This window comes from Pristis pectinata, chromosome 2, assembly GCF_009764475.1.
Source record: "Pristis pectinata isolate sPriPec2 chromosome 2, sPriPec2.1.pri, whole genome shotgun sequence".
Taxonomy (NCBI): Eukaryota; Metazoa; Chordata; class Chondrichthyes; order Rhinopristiformes; family Pristidae; genus Pristis; species Pristis pectinata.
The window spans coordinates 131,963,158-131,985,036 of NC_067406.1; the positions used below are offsets into that span (position 1 = coordinate 131,963,158).

General features: G+C 40.0%; 2 protein-coding genes across 3 annotated transcripts in view; one reads left to right on the plus strand and one right to left on the minus strand.

Moving 5' to 3' along the window:
- The window catches only part of hgsnat (heparan-alpha-glucosaminide N-acetyltransferase), a 35,663-nt gene extending 29,760 nt beyond the window's left edge, over nucleotides 1-5,903 (plus strand). Inside the window, exon 18 of one of the 2 annotated variants that reach the window (XM_052009527.1) lies at nucleotides 1,925-5,903. In XM_052009527.1, the coding sequence (XP_051865487.1) occupies nucleotides 1,925-2,106 (182 nt within the window). In that variant the 3' untranslated portion in view covers nucleotides 2,107-5,903. Of the gene's footprint in view, nucleotides 1-1,142; nucleotides 1,397-1,924 lie in introns of those variants that run through there. The other variant, XM_052009537.1, reaches the window with a different exon arrangement.
- Nucleotides 5,904-6,484: 581 nt separating this feature from the next.
- smarca5 (SWI/SNF related, matrix associated, actin dependent regulator of chromatin, subfamily a, member 5) overlaps nucleotides 6,485-21,879 on the minus strand; it is a 36,580-nt gene continuing 21,185 nt past the window's right edge. Inside the window, exons 12-24 of the mRNA XM_052045208.1 lie at nucleotides 19,932-20,053; nucleotides 19,291-19,443; nucleotides 15,799-15,931; nucleotides 15,095-15,243; nucleotides 13,180-13,299; nucleotides 12,982-13,092; nucleotides 12,190-12,303; nucleotides 10,993-11,115; nucleotides 8,499-8,631; nucleotides 8,274-8,392; nucleotides 7,934-8,146; nucleotides 7,686-7,796; nucleotides 6,485-6,813 (exon numbers count right to left, since the gene is read on the minus strand). Of these exons, the coding sequence (XP_051901168.1) occupies nucleotides 6,748-6,813; nucleotides 7,686-7,796; nucleotides 7,934-8,146; nucleotides 8,274-8,392; nucleotides 8,499-8,631; nucleotides 10,993-11,115; nucleotides 12,190-12,303; nucleotides 12,982-13,092; nucleotides 13,180-13,299; nucleotides 15,095-15,243; nucleotides 15,799-15,931; nucleotides 19,291-19,443; nucleotides 19,932-20,053 (1,667 nt within the window). The 3' untranslated portion in view covers nucleotides 6,485-6,747. The remainder of the gene's footprint in view (nucleotides 6,814-7,685; nucleotides 7,797-7,933; nucleotides 8,147-8,273; nucleotides 8,393-8,498; nucleotides 8,632-10,992; nucleotides 11,116-12,189; nucleotides 12,304-12,981; nucleotides 13,093-13,179; nucleotides 13,300-15,094; nucleotides 15,244-15,798; nucleotides 15,932-19,290; nucleotides 19,444-19,931; nucleotides 20,054-21,879) is intronic.

Below are 21,879 nucleotides of genomic sequence, written 5' to 3' on the forward strand. Positions count from 1 at the left end.
GGAAGGTCCCACCATTGCACTATTCCAGAATCTTTTTTTTGTCTTTTTCAACCTTTCTGCTTGCCCTGCTCCCAGACAATTTCTCCCCACTCTCCACTCCCAGCCTTCCTCTGACTGTCCCCAGTATCAATAACTGGGTACAAAGAGCCAATGATGAGAGAAGGTGTTTCCACTCACTGTACAGGTAGCAGACAGCAGCAGGTGAGCTAGGAGAGAGTTCCCCTTCATGTCGTTATGGGATATTTTTAAGGAGAGTGCACTGATAGGCATGGATAAACACTCGATTGCCTTGATGTTAAAACTGGGAAGGATTTATTTTATTAAAACAGAAAATACTTAGCAAAACTTCATCAGAACTGGTGAAGAAGGCACACTTGCTTTCATTGGACAGGCCATTGAGTACAAGAGTTGGGACATCATGTTAGAGCTGTACGAGATGTTGGCAAGACCTCACCTGGAATATTGTCTGCCGTTCTGGTCTCCATGCTATAGGGAGGTTGTGATTAAGCTAGAGAGTGTGCTGAGAAAATTCAAAGGATGTAATTGGGGCTGGAGGGCTTGGGTTATAAGGAGAGGCAAGATAGGCCAGGGCTTTTTTCCCCTGGAGCATCCGAGGCTGATGGCTGACCTTCTAGAGGTTTATAAAATCATAAGGGACATTGATAAGGTGAATTGTCAGTCTTTTTTTCCCAGGGTAGGGGAAATCTAAAACTGGAGAGCATAGGTTTAAGGTGAGAGGGAAAAGATTTAAAGGGGACCCGAGAGGCAAGTTTTTCACATAGAGGGTGATGGGATATGGAGCGAGCTGCCAGAAGAAGTGGTAGTGGTGGGTATAATTACAATGTTTAAAAGACATTTGGACAGATATGAGGATGGGAAAGGTTTAGAGGGATGGCCAAATGCAAGCAAGTGGGGCTAGCTTAGGAAGACACCTTGGTCGGCATGGATGAATAGGGGCGAAGGGCCTGTTTCAGTGCTGTATGACCCTATGACTAATTGATAAGGGTTCCAGAACCTGAAACATTAAGTGTTTCATTGACTGAGGAATTCGCTTTCTCTTGCCTGTGTATTTTCACCCATCTCCAGAGATTCTACTTGTGGTGGGTACAGTAAGAATTAAAGGCATCTATTTTCACCAGCAGAACTGTGCCTCAGTGTGTGAATCTGGTTTATTGGCGACTTTTGGTACCATCCTCTCTACTAGGAGCACCTGGAGCCCAATGAGTGTGTTCTGTCTGGGCCATGTACATCGTCGTGCACATTCTGTGATGCTTCTGCTTCTGTAATTGTTTTTTAGAAATAGATAGGAAAATTCTGTCCCTCTGAAAAGAGACAGTAATGGTTCTGGGTGTGCATGCCAAAATCTTGGAATCACCTTGCACTGTTACAGGTTACTATCCATTAACTTTCATTAGGTGAAAGACTTGGTGTCATAAAATCTTACAGCACTGGTCCTTTGGCCCAGCATGTCCATCCGTTGTACCTGTCTACGCTAATCCCATTTACCCATATGAGGTCCATAGCCTTCTAATCCTTGGCGTTTCTAGTACTTGTCTGGATGCTCTAAATGCCGTGAAAGTAGCTGCCTCCACCAGACAGTGCATTCCAGACTCCACCCACCCCCCTGCGGGGGGAGAAAATATTCCCCCTCGGATGTCCTACCTCTCTCCTTAAATCTGTGCTCTCTTATACACCCCACCAGTGGGAGAAGGAAACCAATGGAGAACACATTTCTGGATTAATAGGGCGCAGAACAGAGAAACAGGAAAATACTTGGGGGGAAATGTATATCAATTAGACTTGCTGTTGCTCCCTTGATTGGTGCTGTTATGCTTCACTCCCAGCTGTCTAGTCTCTAGGTTAACTGTCCCAGTTTGCAGCTCTGAAGTGTTGAATGATGATCACTTTTGTCCATTCTCTGTAGGGATGAACTCTATTCTGGTGTATGTTGGACACGAGGTGTTTGAGCACTACTTTCCTTTCAAATGGAAAATGCTGAATGACTGTTCACATGGGGAGCACTTGGCCCAGAATCTTGTTGCTACCACTATCTGGGTTATTATTTCTTATGTTCTTTACAAGAAGAAAATATTTTGGAAAATCTAATTGGAATCAGTTATTTTTTTTGGCAAATACACAGTGAAGGTATATATTTTTCTATAAATGTGAATGGATGAACAAGATGTGTGCAGTTTGGGAACATGGGAACGCAAATTTCAGTGGACTTTTAATTTCTCGTATGGCCAGTATATCAATGTTCTGTTAACCAATTTCCTGTTAATCATCATTTTAAGGCCTACTTGGTTTAAAAAAAAGTCTCAATTTTGTAGAGCTTCAAGATGTATATACTTGTAAATTGGTGATATTTAAAATTGTATTGAAATACTGACTTACTCAAAGGGTTAATGCACTAAACATCTCCTCTGCATTATGACCATTCCAGCCTCTAACACTTTACTCAACCTCTCTGTCCTATCCTCCATTCTAGTTTCCTGTCCCACAATTTTACTGGTATTCTCTATTTGTTTGCCAAAATTATTTTAAAACTAATATTAAACAGATTTGTCTCAAACAGGCATTTGTAAAAGCTGTTGGTTCATCTTGATGCGTGTGAGGAAAGGGACTGCCACCTGTTAGTAGTTCTTCCACATCCAGTTTGTGTTATTTAAGCTTCTAATGGGTGAACCTTGCACCAGGGTTCAATTCTATATGCTTGACCATAAATTGGTGGAGCTGAGAGGATTGAATGGAAGATTCAAAGGTTGGCAGGTTTGAAGACTGGAATGTAAAAGCTGTTGGACCCATTTCACTTCTCATTAATGTTTTGCTTACCTGGGAAGCTTGATTGTTGTCTTTAAGAGCTGCTGTAAATGCTCCTGACCGAAATAGCAATGGCCTTTGAAGATATTTCTTTGTGTTTAAGAAAGCATTGGCACTGAAGACTTTGTCCCCAATGCACTACAGTCTGTGCCTGCCTGATCTGTCACTGCTGCCACCCAAAAACTGTTTATATTGTTACACTGTCATCAAAACAAGGAATGTGCAGATTTTCTTTGATAGTTCGATCAGATGGGGTAGAAACTCCTTGTTAATATTGAGTGTTAGAACTGCTGAGAAATGTCCCTGTCCATGAGACCGATGTTTGTCAGATGTAGAGCACACTTTCTACTAAGGGAATTATCTAAACCCAAAATTTTAGTGAAGCTAGGCGGAACCAAGATTTGAACCCCACAAGCGTGCAAAAAAAACTGCTGGAGTTTAATAGAAAACCAATGTTGCAGAGCAGGTTGCTGATGAGTTTCCAATACTTGTCTAGTCAGAAGGACTATTAATGAGAATGTCTGGCCATTAGGGCTTTGATTTACAGTGTTTTCTGTTGAGAAGAATTCCAGCCCCTGGTGGCTAACCTGTCTCTTTGAATTCCATTAGTCAGATAATTTAGCTGGGATGTCATCAACAGTATGTACTACAAAACTGCTGATTATCCCATTATCACTTTTGCAGGGTTAGCTTGGTTCTGAATTTCAGTTGTCAAATTTTGGAAGACCTTGAACCCAAATTGGCCCCACCCCCGGAAGATTACAGAAATGATTTTTGTTCTCACAAGAACCTATTGTCTTGAGCTTGGCTCAGGGGCACACGAAAACCCACTGAAAGGTGTTTCCTCTGGGTACAGCTATCAGCTGCTTAGCCGCCTAACCTCACCATGGTAGGATCTGAGCCCTGGATTTCTGCTTGGTCTTGTTCCACTGAGCTAACTCTGCTTCCTTACTACAAAGACCTGAGGGCTAAATTGGCCTTCTAGTGGTTCACAAAGCAATCCCTTTCCCTCACTACTATTCTGTTACCTATTCTCACATTCACATCAACTCTTCTTAGATTCCATCATTCACCTACACACTAGGGGCAATTTGCAGTGGCCAATTAACCCAAGGATGTGGGAGGAAACCAGAGTACCTGGGGGGAAACTCGTGAGCATGGGAATGTGCAAACTCCACATAGACAGCACAGGAGGTCAGGATTGAACCCTGTGAGGCATTAGTGCCACTGTGTCATCCCATTGTCTTGTTCTTCATGTGATTCACATGAACTTTTATGGTGGTGAGATCGAGATGGGGGAGCATAATCTGCTTACTCATGACTGCTAATTTGTATTGTGACTTGGACAAGGCAGGAGTTGTATAAATATCTTCAGTGGGTTTCTGTGGCTTCCTGTACTGTCTGATCATGAACATTGTGTAGTCATGATGAAAACTGTAGTTTGTGGACTTCAAGCCATTGTTTAAATTGGAGAATGTTGCATTATAGAAACAAAGCCTAAAGTTTCTTCTTTTGGGCTGGCAGTACTGAAACTATAAAGAGTACCATATTGTGTTTATTGCCAGTTATAGGATGGCAGCAATCACTGTTTGAAATCCTTTACCGAAATGAAACAATTAATGCCAGTATCAGTATTTTGTGTGCAAATGTTACTGATTTGGAAAGTTGCACTGTTATCAACCATGCAGTTTATTTATGATTAACTTCTAATTTGAATTAGGGAAAATGAGTTGACATGTTCAGTCTTGAAAACAAAGGATCCTAATCAATTCTGTATAATTATGTAAGACAATTCTTCACTCCCCTTTCTGAGAAATGTGTAGCATTGCACCAGCACTTCAATCAGTTTTACTCTTAATGGCTAAAATCTGGCTTTAACGTTGTGTAGCATGTCCTCTAAAGTTATTGCTTAGCACTACTCATTATCTCTCTCTATTGGCTTAGATGCACTTGGCCTTCAATTATTGCTTTCTTGATCTGAAGAACTTCAGTTCCAGTATCCATACAACATCTTTTGGTGCTAATCAGTAAAGCACTGGGGTGGGTGCCACATCTTCTTGTTGTGCTCCCTTCCGAGTCTTGGGTTTTGATGTCTGCTCAGACTAAAGGTATTAAAATCTGTCTCCTGTTTCTTGTAAAAGGAACCCTTAAACTTTAATTATAAAGTTATAAAGCTTGTACATCAAGTTAAGTTTAGGATTCAAAAGTGGAATACTTCTTGTTGCTATCTACTACTAAAGTTGACAGGGCCTTAATGACGGTTTGGTGTGAGAAGTGCAAATGTCATTAGTGTGGATGACAAAGTCACAATATGTTAGGATAGATAAAGGGATCTATGCTTACTAGTGCTGTACTAGACACAGGCTTTAAATATAAAGTGCCCTACTTCATTTTACTGGGGGGGGTAGGGAGAAAAGCAAGATTATGGAATAGAGCTTTTGAATTGCATTCAATATCAGGACTGATTTTGAGTGCATGAGTGATGTAATAGTTTTAGTGGGAATTAGGCAATTGCTTTGAAAACTAAATCCCTAAGCAAGGTTAAAGATTCACTTGTTAGCATACACTAAGGAAATTTTCTCTGTACTTAAGACAATTAAGATAACATGTTTAATTTGGTGATCATTTAATGCACAAGTCACTTTTGAGAGAGTCCATAACTAACAGTTAGTGTTCCTCAAACTTGACGTTTTAAGATTTTTAAATGTCACTTTTTCTCCCCCCCGACTCAAAACGACACACACCTACTGTTAGTGTGCTGAGCTCTTATTGCATTGAGGAACATTTTGTTAACCTTGTCAGTTTTAAGCTAGAAAAATATCTACAGCACCAGAGTATTATTCTCCAGGTTGTGTTTACCTTGTGCATGCACAATACTAATGGACCTCCTTGCTTGATTACCCATGATTTAAATGGGACCCTTTTGCTTCTAAAAAGGGAAATGTAAGATCTGCTTTAAAAATGCTAAATTGGCAATGTATAGTTTGTATTTGTTAAATTCTAGTGTTTTTTTTATGTAACCAGTAACTGGAATGTATTACCACTTTTTAATCTGAATAAAGGGATTTCTGTTTTAACTCTAAGCTTTGTGCAGTGCAGTCATTTTTCCATCTGTAGATTTGTCCTATTTGTGAAACAGGAGTCAGGTGATTGGTGGACCAAGGCATTCAAGATGACAGGCAGGTTACACCAGGGAGGGGAGCAGTGATGGTGGTGGGAGATAATGGCAGGTGAATGATAGATGGAGGCAGACAGCAGGGCAAAGAAAATATATAGATGGATATATGAAAAGGCACCCACAAATGTTGCTTGACCTGCTGAGTTCCTCTAGCACATTGTTTGTTGCTCTAGATTCCAGCATCCTGTTACAACACTGCTGTTGGACCTTTTAGCAAGGAAGGTGGGATGACAAATGCTGCACAATTTTGGCTCAAGGCTTTGCTTGGAAGTAACTCCTAATTTCCTGGCTAGAATACATATCGCCTGCAATTCAAATGTAGTAGAATGTCCACTTATTTCAGTGGCTGTGATTAAAGATGTAACTGGGGAATTGCTACCACCTCATGGCTGTACTACTTCAATAAACAGATGAATGAGCAGAAACCCTGGTAAATGAATGCATTTCAAACTCAATGCAAGAAATAAAAACCACAACACCTCTGGCAACAGGACAAAGTTGTATTGTGTTCAACTATAAAACTGAAAAGTTTAGAAATAATCCATAGATTTGAATGGAAACCATTTTATTACATGGTAAAAAATATTCAGCACAGCTGTTTAAAATTCAATAAATTCTAGACTACATTAATTCCTACTAGCACAGTGGGAATGATGTTGGAATACCACATACGAGATTTCTATCAAAGCTTTTGTACATCCTCAAAACTGAAATACATTAACTATGCAGACATGATGCGCATAGACAATTCAAAGTTTTAGCTTCTTTTTTCGGCCACGGCCATCTGGTCCCCCATCCAATTTGCGTTTCTGTGCCTGAAGTAAAGATTTAGAACACAGCTGATTATACTTATTAATTCACAATAAACACATTTGTTAAAACATTTAAAAGTGACTGATGACCAGTGTTGGCAGGTGTTAGTATGCAGGACACTTGGTACGCAGAAGGGATTGCAGTAATCCGAAATCTCATCATGACAGTATGAAACTTTGGATTTCAGTTAAATATTTGGAACTAATGTGGTTCAAACAAAGGAAGCTTATAGATCTTTGCAGAAAAAGTTAAGGGTAGGAAATTACTGTCCTTAAAGCCTGATCTTGTATCACACCAGTTTTATTAAATAGCCTAGCAAATCCCTCTGACTGCACCTTTTTTTTTTAAAAGGAACCTTCAGATTCCATTGAGGACAATATTCTTTGTTAAAGGTACTCTTCCATTCTTAGTCGGGAATGGCAGTATCACTTATTCAAGCAGAAAATGGCAATTGCCAACATCCAATTCCATTGTATCTGTAACAAAAGCAGTTGGCCGTGAGCCCAACTGCTTGACAGCATTTAGTCTCCATCATCTTAAATACTTTCTATCAGTTCCCCTCTCTCTTTCACAGGTTGTTCAAAATTTAAAATGAAATTAAAACATTATTCAGGTTGGGAATCAGTTCAGCCCATGATTAGTGCAAATATGTAACTTTATCAATTAGTTTGACTACATGTACCTTGCTTGTTTTGAGTTTGTGCAATTTTTTTGGAAAATAATGAACATTACAATCTCAATAATCAATGACCTTAACATAGCCAGAGCAGACAGTGTTAGTACAGAGGAGTGGCTGAAATGAAGTATCACAGGACAAACTCTCAAGCATCAAAGCCCCTATAATCGATGTGCAATAGATAATGGTTAAAGTTACCGATGTGGTTTTTGGTCCGCGCTTTTTTCTTTCTGCTTTCTCCTTTTCTTCAAGTTCCAAGTTTTCTCTTTCTATTAGAGTGATTAAAGTATTACACCGCCTTTGGAGTTCCTACAAGTGCCAATGAAGCAACAAATGAATAAATCCTTCAATGCTTTATTAAAAATATCATGTAGTAGCCTGGTTGTAGACAAAGCCTACCATTAAAAAAAAGTAACAATTATTTTAAATAGCAAAATCTAAGTTACCATTGCAGTCCTTGACTTCAGGAACCAGTCAAATCTGAATTGTGGAGAGTTCCGAATACACTGTCTAAGCTCATCGTAAACATTTTCTTTGTCAAAGCCCAACTTGTGCAGCATGCAGATCAAGAATCTGTCCTCCTCTTCTGTATAATTCTTCCCTTTATTTGTGCCATATGCAATTCTCAATTGGTGGAAAGGTGCTTTGTAACGGGCAATCTGTACAAGGACAAAATATTACTGTTGAAAACTAGAAGTCAAGAACAATAGAATACAAAAGCTTATACATGAGGTCTATGCTTTCCCTCAAACCAGAAGTTGGGAATCAGAACATAATTGAATGTACCTTGGTGTCTAGTGCTTTTTTAATGCCGATCCTCCTTTGGATTCTCGCTTCTCCCCTTTCTATCTGTGCCATAATTTTTTCAATGTCTTGGAGCTCATTACATCTCTCCCAAAATACAGCTGAGGAAAAGAGTAATTGTCAGAAAAGCAAATAGGAAAGGGTCCAAGTATAATGAACAGTGAAAACAAATGACAAGGAAGGTGCACACAGGCAGAAAAAACATACCCGAATATTCAATCACTTCTTCAGGAATTTTTCCCTCTACTTCACGGGCAATATTTTCAATGTCATCACGGCCCCACTTCTCATTTGCTTTGATAAACTGATTAAAGTCTCTTTTCGTCCAGCTGGTAAATCCCTGTAAAAGTAATTTAGTGTTGTATACAAGCAAAAATATACAAGTCAACAGAGATCAACTTACGAACAGGAAGAATTTGTGCAGTGAAGTGATGGGGTACACATTTTGAAGCTTGGAGAGGTTAGTTATGAAAAATGCATAAAAAGATTGTCCTTCAGGACATCCAACTGCTGTGCAACTAAGGTATCTTTAAAGCAAAGAAGCAAAACTGGTTGAAGCACAAATACTGGCTAAGGGACCGTAAAAGAAAAGCTTGTGCTCCACTTCAGGTGTTGTTACGGGATCTTTTAACACAGTAGCGTAGCGGTTAGCACAACGCTATTACAGTGCCAGAGATCGGGGTTCGATTCCCGTCGCTGTCTGTAAGGAGTTTGTGCATTCTTCCGTGTCTGCGTGGGTTTCCTCCGGGTGCTCCGGTTTCCTCCCACATTCCAAAGACATACGGGTAGGTTAATTCGGGGGGTTTAAAATGGGCGGCGCGGACTCGTTGGGCCAGAAGGGCCTGTTACCACGCTGTAAAATAAAAAAAAGCAAATGTAGGTTTTGCTTCCATCTTGGCACCTCGTGACAGGTGCTACCTAAACTATATACTCTGGTCTCTATAATGGAGCTCAAAGAAGATCTTTCAATTCAGGAGCAAAAATGCTACCAGTGAGTCAAAGCCGACATCCCAGGAGAAGCTATACTCCAGCATATCCAGATAGACAAGCTCTCACGTTAGAAGTTGCAACATTATGAGTTAGTGCTGAATACATGTGCCAACACCAGCTATCAGTCATCAAATGCTGAAACACTGGATTCCACTGTTGAAGGGAAAAGATCATGATTTTAGTAATGTAATATAAACCCATCTCAGCCAAACCTGAAATTGTCTATATTAAGTTGAGGTTGAATCACAGTTCCTTAAAAGCTAGTTTAATGTAATTCAAGACGCTGATGAATGCTGACACTGACCACTGACATAAATTATTAATCAATGCACTTCTTTTTCAGAGGTTGCACGAATGGCTGACATGTTTCCCAGATTTGCTTTTATTTCAGATTTCTAGGATCTGCAATAACTTTCATTTTATTCAATGTGTTCCACACAAGTGTCTTCCCACTAATTTTAATCAGCATAAATCTGCAATCCTTTCTCCACCTCGTATATCCAGCTTCACTATAAATGAATCATCGTCAACTGCTCCCTGTAGCAGCAAGTTCAACATTCTAACAATTTGCTGTATAAAGATGGCTCATTTTTCCAGAATACTCTGTTGGATTTATTAAGGTCTTATGGCCCCCTGTTTGCATCTCTCCTGCAAGACAATACATCTCATCTACCTGCAAAATTCAAGGGCACCACTAAGCCTTCTCTCTTCAGCAGAAAACACCCCAGCTTGTTCAATCTTCCCCAGTGGAATACCAGAGCAGAAAAGCTCACATCCTTAGTCGTGGCATATCGTTACATATTCTTTGCAGTCACTCCAGTAATTCCACATCCATTTTACGTCAGATCAAAAGTGAGAGCATTCTAGGGTGTGATACAACTCTCTGCTGGCTGGAGTCACATCTAGCACAGAGCAAGACAGTCGAGGCTGCTTATCCTCAACAGCAGGACACTGCTGTTGGAATTTCAGGATAGTGTAGTCCCAAGCATCATTTGCTTCAGCAATGTTTACTGCTGATTAGAATATACAGTTCCATTCACAAATCCTAGTTAGTTCAGGTTATTCTGAATGCACATATGGTTCTACGTTGTGAACAACTGTGCACGTATGCACAATATCCTGGACTGCACCATATAGGTGTCAGGCAATGACATTTCAAAGAGAATCTAATCACCACCCTTAATCAGTGGCATTACCATTGCAATACCTCTTACTATCAAAATCCTGGGGTCACAATCAGAATTTTAAATGCATTAGCTACATGTTACTTCCAAACAAGCAACCTCAGCCACCTGAAGCAAAACTGCCACGGAGAAATGACATTTTGCGAGATGCTTTCCAAGTCACATGCCACATTGCCTTGGAAATGTGGTCACCATCCCTTCATGGTCACTCCCTACACACCAGAACTAGTGGTGCACCTTCACTGCACAGACTACAGTAGTTCAAGGGAGCAACTCAGTGTCACCAAAGACAATTATGGATGGACGACAAACAATGGCGGAGCCAACAACTTCCATTTTAGTTCGGCAAGAAAGCAAAAAGTACAGCTACTAGGAATATGAAATAAACCCCAGAAATGCTGAGGATACTCAGCAGGTTAGACAGCATCACGGAGAGAGATAGTTAATGTTTTAGGCTGATCTAAAACCTTAAAACGTCAACTGTCTTCTGTAAGAAATTCCACCATATTCAGAGACATCAACAGTACCTGTGTCAACAGCTTCTCCTTCTCTTCAAGCTCATCATCATTTAGAGGTTCAGCCTCATCAATTTTGCACTGTTCTCCTTTCTGTACTTGAGCTGAATTTGGCAGATCAGGGTTACGTGGGACCTATAGTAACATGGAAAGTTTTAAATTAGCCTCTGGTTCTGTGCTCTTTCACCCATGGTCGAGAACACAAATTCAGAAGCCTCCAAATATCACAAACTAACAAGGGCATTCATCAGACTGTTTTGACAAACAACGTTGGGCCAAACTGTAATGAGTGAATCAGCAAAATCATTTAAGAGTTTGACACAAATTCCATCCATTTCTAACATGGAAATAAATTCAACCGATATAGCCCATGTCAATTTTTAAGAAGTGTAGAGGGCAGGCACAGTAGTGTAGCGGTTAGCGTACCGCTATTACAGCGCCAGCGACCCGGGTTCAATTCCTGCCACTGTCTGCAAGGAGTTTGTACATTCTCCCCATGGGTTTCCTCCGGGTGCTCCGGTTTCCTCCCACATTCCAAAGATGTACGGGTTAGGAAGTTGTGGGCACGCTATGTTGGCGCCGGAAGCGTGGCGACACTTGCGGGCTGCCCCCAGAACACTCTACGCAAAAGATGCATTTCACTGTGTGTTTTGATGTACACGTGACTAATAAAGAAATCTGATCTTCTTTTAACCTCTACACAGCAAATTGAACTATTAACACTTACCCACCATGTTGTCATCTCCATCCCTCTGGATCTTAACCTAATCCAGTGTTTCTATGTCAACCATTAATCCTAGAAGTAAATTCTGCAGCCTCAACTCTTTCAATCACTATTTTGAATCTTTAGAAGTGTTACTTCATAACACAGCTATTTAAATAATAAACCAAGAGTAAACAACCAGCACATTCAAAGAAATGTATGTTGGGAGGCGGTTGATGGAAGGAATGAGGAAATGAGGAAGATGCCAAGCTCATGCACCACCTGGTGGCTGCTTATGGAACAGCAAACAACGATACCATGGGATCAACTTGCCTAAATCACACATTTATACCAAAACTGATTTTTAGTGTCAGTCTCCTCATTTCTGGGGGTTGACCTTCACAGTGAGTGCTGCAAATTTAAGTAGTATTAACATAAAACTGAGACTCTGTTCATAACCAAGCCAATTAAGAAACAATTTTCTAGACAAGGATAATTTTTCTTACCTTGTAGCCAATTGTTTTTCGATAATAAAGAATTTCTTTCTCTAGCAGTTCAAACAGTCGAGGGGGAAAGAACTGGAAATCTTGAATATTGGGCTGCTTTGGTGGCCGAGGAGCCTGGCAAGATAAAAGCATAAAAACCAAAATTTTATGCAACAAAAAAAGTGACGTGTGAACATATATTGTCCAATGAGACCTTTGTTGTACCTTTCCAGACCCAATATTGAACCTAACCCCCTCACGCCCAGACACCAGGCATCCTAGCAACTCTCCCTGCCTTTCTTGTGCCAAAACACCCTGTGTTTATCATCCACAATTTCTTTATGCCCAGAACACAAAGTAATGGACAATTGATTATAGAACACAAAACAGAAATGCTGCAAGAACTCAGCCAGTCAAGCAGCATCTATGGAAACAGAAACCAGTCAACATTTCAGGTCAGTAACCTTTCTTTCCTCTGAACTGATTATAGAATACTATAAGAGTCAAGGAAACATTAAGCTCTATGTTAAGCTGTTTCACAGACAATATTTCTCCCTATTCAAAACCTAGGCTGATACTTGAAATGAGGGGACAGGCTGGGTTATTAAAAAGCCCAGCCTATTACACAGCAAAGGTTGGAGAAGTACAAATAAAAATTCTTGTTAAAATGCCACTGGTAAGCTTTTTAGTATACAATACCAAGTCTGAATTCATATCTGTAACCTTTAATTTTCTATCACACCAAAAGCCCTCAACTAGTGATGAAACACAGAGGCAACAGGAGTATCTCATTTCACCAATGATCAGACTTACTTTGGGTGCTTTTGGTTCACTGACACGGAGAGCCTCTCTGAAATATGCATCAACGGCGTAGTTTGCTTTTCGTTCTCGTTTAGGGGGTTCAATCCATTCAGTTAGAGCCAACTGTGGATAAAACAATTTTTTCTTAGTAAATTGTTTTATTTACTATGCTGAATTTAAAATCAATAAGGCAGGCAAGACAAAAGTCACCTTTTGCTTCTCCCTGTAGTCTTCACCTTCGAAGTTGTACACACTGACCTCCGTTTCCATGGTGAAGTTTCTGAGGGAACTTTCACCCATATTTGCAAGCTTTTCTGAGAGTTCAGCTGTCTGTAGGCAACGATAAAACAAAAGGATGCCACTGTTTAAATAGTGAATTGTAAATAAATAGAACACTGCATGGAGTCCTCTAGTTCCTGGAGATAGAAGGACACCATATAGAAACAAAGTTTAATGCAAAACCTTTCAGGGTCAGAGCTTAGTGCTGCAGCATGTTCTCTGAGTGGTGAGAACTGCTCGCCCCCTCCCAAAATAGACTTGTGCTTCACTTGTAGCATTTGATCATATTCCACCAGGTGGCTGTTTCATAACACAATTAAAATGTTGGCATTTTAGGGCACAACATGCCTAATTTAATAGAGTCACAGAATGGTGGCATTGCCAACAACACTTATACACATTGCCCTGAGGAAGTAAAGGGTTAAAAACTGTAACCATACCTATAGCTGATAGAAAAAATACCTCGCAAGCAAGAGCACGCAAGCTGCTGACTCAATGGATAAGGCGTTAATTACTGTGTCTGGAACCTTGGTTTCAGTCCCGTTATGCTAGACAATAGAAGTACTGGGTGCAATAAACAACGAGTGGAAAGCTTGTCCTAAACAATGAGGGGTGATACCTGTCTTTGAATTTCTTGATTATAACTCAATTATGCTGGACAATAAGTGCGATGTCTGTCTCGGGATCTCTGTGGCTTGACCGAAGCTCGCAGCGCCACATGCATTAAGTGTGCGTGACAATATCTGTATAAATTTCTGTCTGCTCCTTTGTATGAGGAGACCTCAGGAAGTGACTCTTAACGAGTGCTAAAGAGACCTCTCCTTAGCGATGCACTGCTAGTAAACTTGTTTTATCGAATCGACCTCGTGGCACTGTGTTACTTTACAGCGGACAGAAGTGAGAACTTAATTTCAAGACGACACCCATTCCCAAATGCCCTTGAAGCCAGTGGTTTGCTCAGCCACTTCAAAAAGAAGTGAGGAGACACCATGATGCCACAAGACTGGTGATGACTGTTCCAAATAGGCAAGGCAGATTTCCATCTGAAAACCATTCTGGTGAATTATACAGTGCTTTTTTTTTGGAAACTGTGTCATGGTTACCAATGCAATCTTTCTTATTACAGAACCTTAATGAATAAACGAAATCTAAATTTTAATTTGCCTGCAGTTTATCAAGTTGCCCAAGAGTCTGGATTATTAGTCTAGCTACAAAACCACTCATCTTTCTACTGAATTATGTGATGTGGTTAAATGGTATCATTCTTGTACAACTTCCAGACACAGTAATTGGTGTAAAACTTGCTTTGTTCGTCCACTGCACAAAAAAAAGCATGATCAGTTGCTTAGCAGAACGATCACTGATACATCAAACCAATGGCAACTTTTTCCCAATGACCTTCTTCAACATTGGCTTCTGGCTTAAAACATTAAGTAACTAAAGTAGCACTGAGACCTTTAAAATAAAAATCTAATACAAACAGGAGTGACTGAAATAACCAGTTGGATGTCAAAACAGCCCACTTCTTCGTGAACTAAATTCAAGCTGGGTTTCTTCACTCCAAAGGTTTGTACTCAAAAAAAAATGCCTTCATCAGTGACATGGCATGATTGGTAAATGAGGCTGCACATGTTAAAGCAAGGGATCTACAACATTATTAATCTGAATACACAGTTGGTAGCGATTTATGCAGATGCAGATTAAGTGGGTCACTGAGATATTGTAGAAAATCAAACTATTGTGGGAAGACTAACTAAAAGGCATTGTTTAAGGCAAGAGCAACAGACTTTAATTATCAATACATGGGGTGCTCATCCCAAAACATCAGGATGCATCTTGATTTTACCTTCCTTTCACCCCTCTCCAATATAGCATCAACATCCTCATCTGTAATGTCACTCTCTTTTGAAGCAAACACGTGGGTAGCACCGTGACGAATCATCTGCAGCATCTCGTCTTTTCCCAGCTTATTTAGATTCTGATCAACCAGCCTTCCTGAAAGAATAATTACAGAATTAACATAAAAGTAACTGTGACAGTGAATGCATGAAACTTCCATTTATAAAAATAAATATAACCAGGCCTGCAGAACAGGCCGAGGGGTGGAAGGGAAAATGTGATCTATTGAAGCCTGACAAGTGGAGAACATACATTGGTTTATTATTCTGTGGCACAGGGCACACAGAGGTTGTTTAAATTTATACAATTTCAATCTGTTTAGAATAGCTCCATAAAATATAGGGTTTCAAAATATTCTAATAACAATTTATGATAAAAATTCAGCCGGGATCAGAGAAACTAGCTCTTAAAATTGACAATGTTACAAATAGGAACAGTATGATATGCCATTTGATGTATCCATAATTCCCACTAAAAAATAAAGATCTATGTAACACTTTTTCCATCATGAGAAGTAAAACCACCACAGATGGAAAGGAAGCATAGCAACTTTTCTTTGTCAGAGCTCTGAAACTCATTCCTCTAAACCTTGAATTGCATCTCTCTCCAACTCACCCCCCCCCCCCCCCCCAAATATACACAACCACCAACCTTGCTGAATTACAATAGAGTCCAATCTGAGCTTCATTTCAGCGCGCTCCACTATTCTTTCCTCCACAGTGTTGTCCGTTATAAATCTGAATACTTTGACACATTTTGTTTGTCCAATTCTGTGGGCTCGATCCTTAAAAAGAATTGCAGGGAAGTTATCATCAAATAACATTACTATTACAGCTTTGTTTTAAAGTATAAGAAAACATATAAAACGCTGACAAAAATCCCTCAACCCTAAAAAAAAATTAAAAGAAAGAGGTGACAAACAAAATAACTTCTAGCCAACTGTGCTTCAGTTAACTGGTGAAAGCATGAAAGAATAAAATACATTCTCTGCATACACTCTAAATGCCCAATTGAAGTCAGGAGCTGCTACATTGTGGGGAATGGAGGGGGGAGCCTGGGAGGAAAAAGAAACAAACATTCCACTGTCCAACCAGACTCAGATTTGTTGAATTGATTCACCTCCAGGACACACGTGTTGCCTGGTTCACGCAATGATACTTTAAAAACACTGAGTACTTTGTCAGGCCAAATGGTGTCATTCTACAAAGGACAACTGATGAATCATTTAAGCGATTGGTTACCCTTTTGTTTTTGTTGGTAGCAAGAAATTAATTCAAAACTCACAACTCACCATTACAAGATTTAAACCCACAGCTTCTAGTACATTACAATAGACAATAGGAGCAGAAGTAGACTATTCGGCCCTTCGAGTCTGCACCGCCATTTTGAGATCATGGCTGATCCTCAACAATCAATATCCTGTTCCTGCCTTGTCCCCATATCCCTTGATTCCCCTATCTATAAGAAACCTATCTAGCTCCTTCTTGAAAGTGCCCAGAGAATTGGCCTCCACTGCCCTCTGAGGCAGTGCATTCCACAAATTCACAACCCTCTGGGAGAAGAAGTTTTTCCTCACCTCTGTCCTAAATGGCCTAGTCCTTATTCTTAAATCATGCCCCCTGGTCCTGGACTTCCCCAACATCTGGAACATATTTCCTGTCTCTATCTTGTCCAATCCCTTAATAATCCTGTATGCTTCAATCAGATCCCCTCTCAATCTTCTCAATTCCAGCGTGTACAATCCCAGTCTCTCCAACCTCTCGGCATAAGACAAGTCCCGACATCCCCGGAATTAACCTCGTAAACCTACGCTGCACGCCTTCTATAGCCAGGATATCCTTCCTTAACCCTGGAGACCAAAACTGTACACAATACTCCAGGAGTGGTCTCACCAGGGCCCTGTACAAATGCAAAAGAATCTCTTTGCTTTTGTACTCAATTCCCCTTGTAATACAGGCCAACATTCCATTAGCCTTCATCACTGCCTGCTGCACTTGCTCATTCACTTTCAGTGACTGACGAACAAGGACTCCTAGATCCCTTTGTATTTCCCCCTTACCTAACCCCACACCATTCAGATAATAATCCGCCTTCCTGTTCCTGCTCCCAAAGTGGATAACCTCACACTTATCCACATTAAACTTCACCTGCCAAGTATCTGCCCACTTACCCAACCTATCCAAATCACCTTGAATTCTCCTAACTTCCTCTACACATGTCGCACTGCCACCCAACTTTGTATCATCAGCAAACTTGCTAATGTTATTCACGATGCCTTCATCTAAATCATCAACATAGATGGTAAACAGCTGCGGTCCCAGCACCGAGCCCTGTGGCACCCCACTAGTCACGGCCTGCCATTCTGAGAAACATCCATTCACCCCTACCCTTTGTTTCCTATCCGCCAACCAGTTTTCTATCCATGTTAATACCCACCCCCCAATTCCATGAGCCTTAATTTTACCCACCAATCTCCTGTGCGGCACTTTATCAAATGCCTTCTGAAAGTCGAGGTATACAACATCCACTGAATCTCCCTCGTCTATTTTCCTGGTTACACCCTCAAAAAACTCCAGTAGATTAGTCAAGCATGATTTGCCCTTGGTAAATCCATGTTGACTCGACCCAATCCTATCATTGCTATCCAAATATGCCGTTATTTCATCCTTAATATTGGACTCTAGCATCTTCCCCACCACAGATGTTAGGCTAACTGGACGATAGTTCCCCGTTTTCTCCCTCCCTCCTTTCTTAAAAAGTGGGATAACATTAGCCATTCTCCAATCCTCAGGAACTGACCAAAGTACTTAACAGAAGCCAGATTCTTATAGTTGCTGTGACACCAAAATGTACTTTAACTTAAATCAACCAGAAATGTTAACTGTTTCACTTTGCAGTGATGCTGCTAACTTGTTGAACATTTCCAGAAGTCACTGCATGCTCCATTCTGTACATTACAAAAGCAAATAGATTTCTGCTAAGATACTTCCTCTGGCCCAGAAGAAGAGTTTCAAACATAAAACAATACATTTGAATAAGTGTTGCATTTAGGGAAGGCAAATCAGGGTAGGACATTCACAGTCAATGGTAGGATCTTTGGGGAATGTTGTAGAACAGAGGGACCTACGACTACAAATACAAGGTTCCCTGAAAGTGGCATTGCAGGTAGACAGGGTGATGAAGGAAACTTTTGGCACGCTCGCCTTAAATCAGTCAGGGCATAAAGTATAGAAGTTGGGATGTTATGTTGCAGTTGTGCGAGATGTTGTTGAGGCTGCATCTGGAATATTCTGTTCAGTTTTCATCACCCTGCAACAAGAAAGATGCCATTAAGCTGGAAAGAGTGCAGAGAAGGTTTTGCCGGGATATTGCTGGGACTTGAGGGACTGAATTATGGAGAGAGGTTGAACAGGTTGGGACTTTTTTTTAATCCCCCAATGGAGTGTAGGAGAATGAGGGGTGATTTTACAGAAGCGTAAAAAATCATGAGGGGCATAGATAGGGTCAATGCACACAATGCTTTGTCCCCCCAGTGTTTTTCCCCAGGGAATCAAGAACTAGAGGGCATAGGTTTAAGTGGAGAGGGGAGAGATTTAATAAGAACTTCAGGGGCAATTTTTTTAATCCAGAGGTTAGTCAGTATGTGGAATGAGCTGCCAGAGGAAGTGGTTGAGGCAGGTACATTAACAACATTTAAGAAAAGTACTTGGACAGGTACATGGATAGGAAAGGTTTAGAGCAATATCGGCCAAACATGGGCAAATAGGACTAGCTTAAATGGGAATCTTGGTTGGCATGGACCAGTTGGTCCAAATGGCCTGTTTCTGTGCCGTACAGTTCTATGAAAGGTTCTAAGAACTTTAAAGGAATTCACCCCCCATCTTACTACCACACTCAGACGCCAAAACTTAACATAGATCTCCAGATCATACACAGCTGTTAAAAATTAGAGCACTATTTTAAATTCCAAACAAAAAAATAGGAACTTCAGAGAAACACTTAACAGTCTGACCTTTATAGGAAGGGTAGAAAATATCTGTGCGCTTCTAATTAACTAATAGAAAATGTGGTTTTCATTGACTTTATTTATACTCATAGGTTCTATGACATTTGTTTCTGAAAATCCATTTCTCAGTAACTTACCATGGCCTGTAGGTCAACCTGTGGGTTCCAGTCAGAGTCGTATAGGATTACAACATCCGCTGTAGCGAGATTTATACCAAGACCCCCAGCACGGGTGCTCAACATGAAGATAAACTTAGTACTCCCAGGAGAATTGAATGCACTAATAGAATCCTGAAGGGATGAGAAAAAAAAGTAAAGCCACAGCAGAATGAGGAACAATTTCTACCATTTACTTGCAATTTGTCATTGTAAAAGCGCAAAAAGGTAGCAGGTGCAAATCACATGTTTATGATCCTCATTTGAAATATTAGAATCAATTCTGTAAATGGAGTCTTAAGTTCCAGCAGATTTTATAGCAAGGCTCATGATATCAAGGTTGCAACCTTGATATCATGAGCCTTGTTATAAAACAGTATCGGATAAACTGCTGTTTTGGATATACTGTGGGTATAATCACATCCACCCAAGATAGAAGTTAGGCAAGTGTTAGTTTCACTTAAAATGCTGGCAGCATATAATGCAAGTGCTAAAGTTGTCCATTGACAAACATGTTATATCGAGGTTCCACTATATAGATAGTGGTGCTTTGGATAACTTAAGGTGGGAACTTTACAAAAACAAAACACCAAACTTTGGAAAGCGCAAGGCCAGAAATATACCTGTCTCTCCACATGTGGAGTCTGCCCATCGAGTCTGCAGTACTCATAGTTCCTCCACATGCAATAATCTTCCAAAATATCCAGCACTCTGGTCATTTGGCTGAAAATCAACACCCGAGAACCTATAATAATGAAGATTGCACATCAGAATAATCTGGTGAAAGACACTTCATGGATATGATATGCATTTCAGTCGATGTGGATTTTGAAGCAAATGAAAATTTCTTCACTTGTGCTAATGGCTACGTCTTTTAAAAATTAGTTTGTTATTTTCTTAAATAAAAAGCACAGGCTACAAATTAGCCTAATCCAGCCAACTAGCCATATATAATTCACAGTATTTGAACTTCCCGTGTTTTTATTTTTAAATAACAAAATGCAACCAGATGTGCTGAATAGGAGCGAATTAGAAAGATTTTATCTTCCTGATTTCTTTTCGTCTTTGATACCATTTGAGCAACAGGAATAAAGCACGAATCAAGAAATAGTTGCAATCACAATCATACTTAATTGTTCTACCCTTAAGTTTCTATTCATCTTTCTCCCAACCTGTTAATAACCATCTGAAGAACATTCAACACTATTTCCAACTTCCTTTTGGAGATAAGGCTGGAGAATGGGTGGGACACTAAACATTGCTGTCAGAAGCTTCCAACCCTCAACATCTTGATCATGCTGTCTAACAAAATGTATCCTCTGTTGCTAAATCAGTCAGCTCCTTTGGGAGTTGAAAGGTTTGATGGATGGTTATGTGGCAGGTTTTTCCCCAACTCTGCCTGAAAATTCAGAATGTCCACCTGTACCCATTCAATGTTCACTACCCAAATTAAATATCATATGGCATCCATACCATTTCAAATGTTGGTGTCACCTTTAACCTTGTCTCTTGCATTCACTCAAGCCTATCTTCCAAGCTCAATCAAAATCTTAAACACTCTCTGAACCCTTTCCATTGCATAAGTGTTCCTTGAGGGAGATGTCATGTCTTATTATAGGCCATATTATTAATTTAAGCCAAGCCCTTAAAACCCATGTCAACTTGTAATCCATTGCACTAAAAATTTTTTTCCAAACATCGTACTTCAGACACTTCCAAAGTAGGATAAGCAGCCACTCCCTAAGCCTTTGTTAACCTTGTACTGCAGATTTTCTGTGCCAGGTATTCTGGCCATCCTCATTTAATGGTTCCAACTCTGCCCACCCAACAATTAATTTTTGGTCTCGTTGAATGCTGCACAGAGAGACATTATGCTTTGGGGCCCGGCAAAGCTGACCGTTCACATTTACAAGATCAGGGAGGTCAGCAGATGGGAAAGCCCCATATTCACAGCTAACTTTTGGATAAATGGGCAAGGCTACTATTTAACTTTTGACCAACTTTCTGGCTTCAAGGAATATAAAATTATTTGAACACTTGAGAATCATATGCTATCTGAATTCTCAGTTGAATACGCCTCTTACAAAACAGGCCTCTAATATTACAACAATTTTCAATCCAACCAGAGTCATTTACTTCATAAGCTGTAAACCTCATTAGTGATCACTGAATTTTGATTTTATTGATTAAATTTTGAAAATCCAACTCACCCCCATTAGACAGCTAAGATAATGACAAGACCAAAATAAAGCAATCTCCAAAGAAACATGTCAGTATTATTCTCAGCAACAAAAAAAATCTGGTTCCCGATTCCAGTACTTCTAACATAATAGATTCTTGCAAAAGCTTCAACCGATTTCCCTCATTATGGCCCGTTTTTAATTTGTTTCTGCCTTATATCTAAGAATATCAGAACCATCAATGTCCTCCCATGTTCTTTTATATTTATAGTATTCATGGAAGTTGACAAGTAGCAAAGCATCATTAAGTTTCCCTTATAACTGCTTCAGAGCATATCCTACAAGGGTTAGAATATACTGCATTAAAAAAAATATTTATACAAAAAGCCAA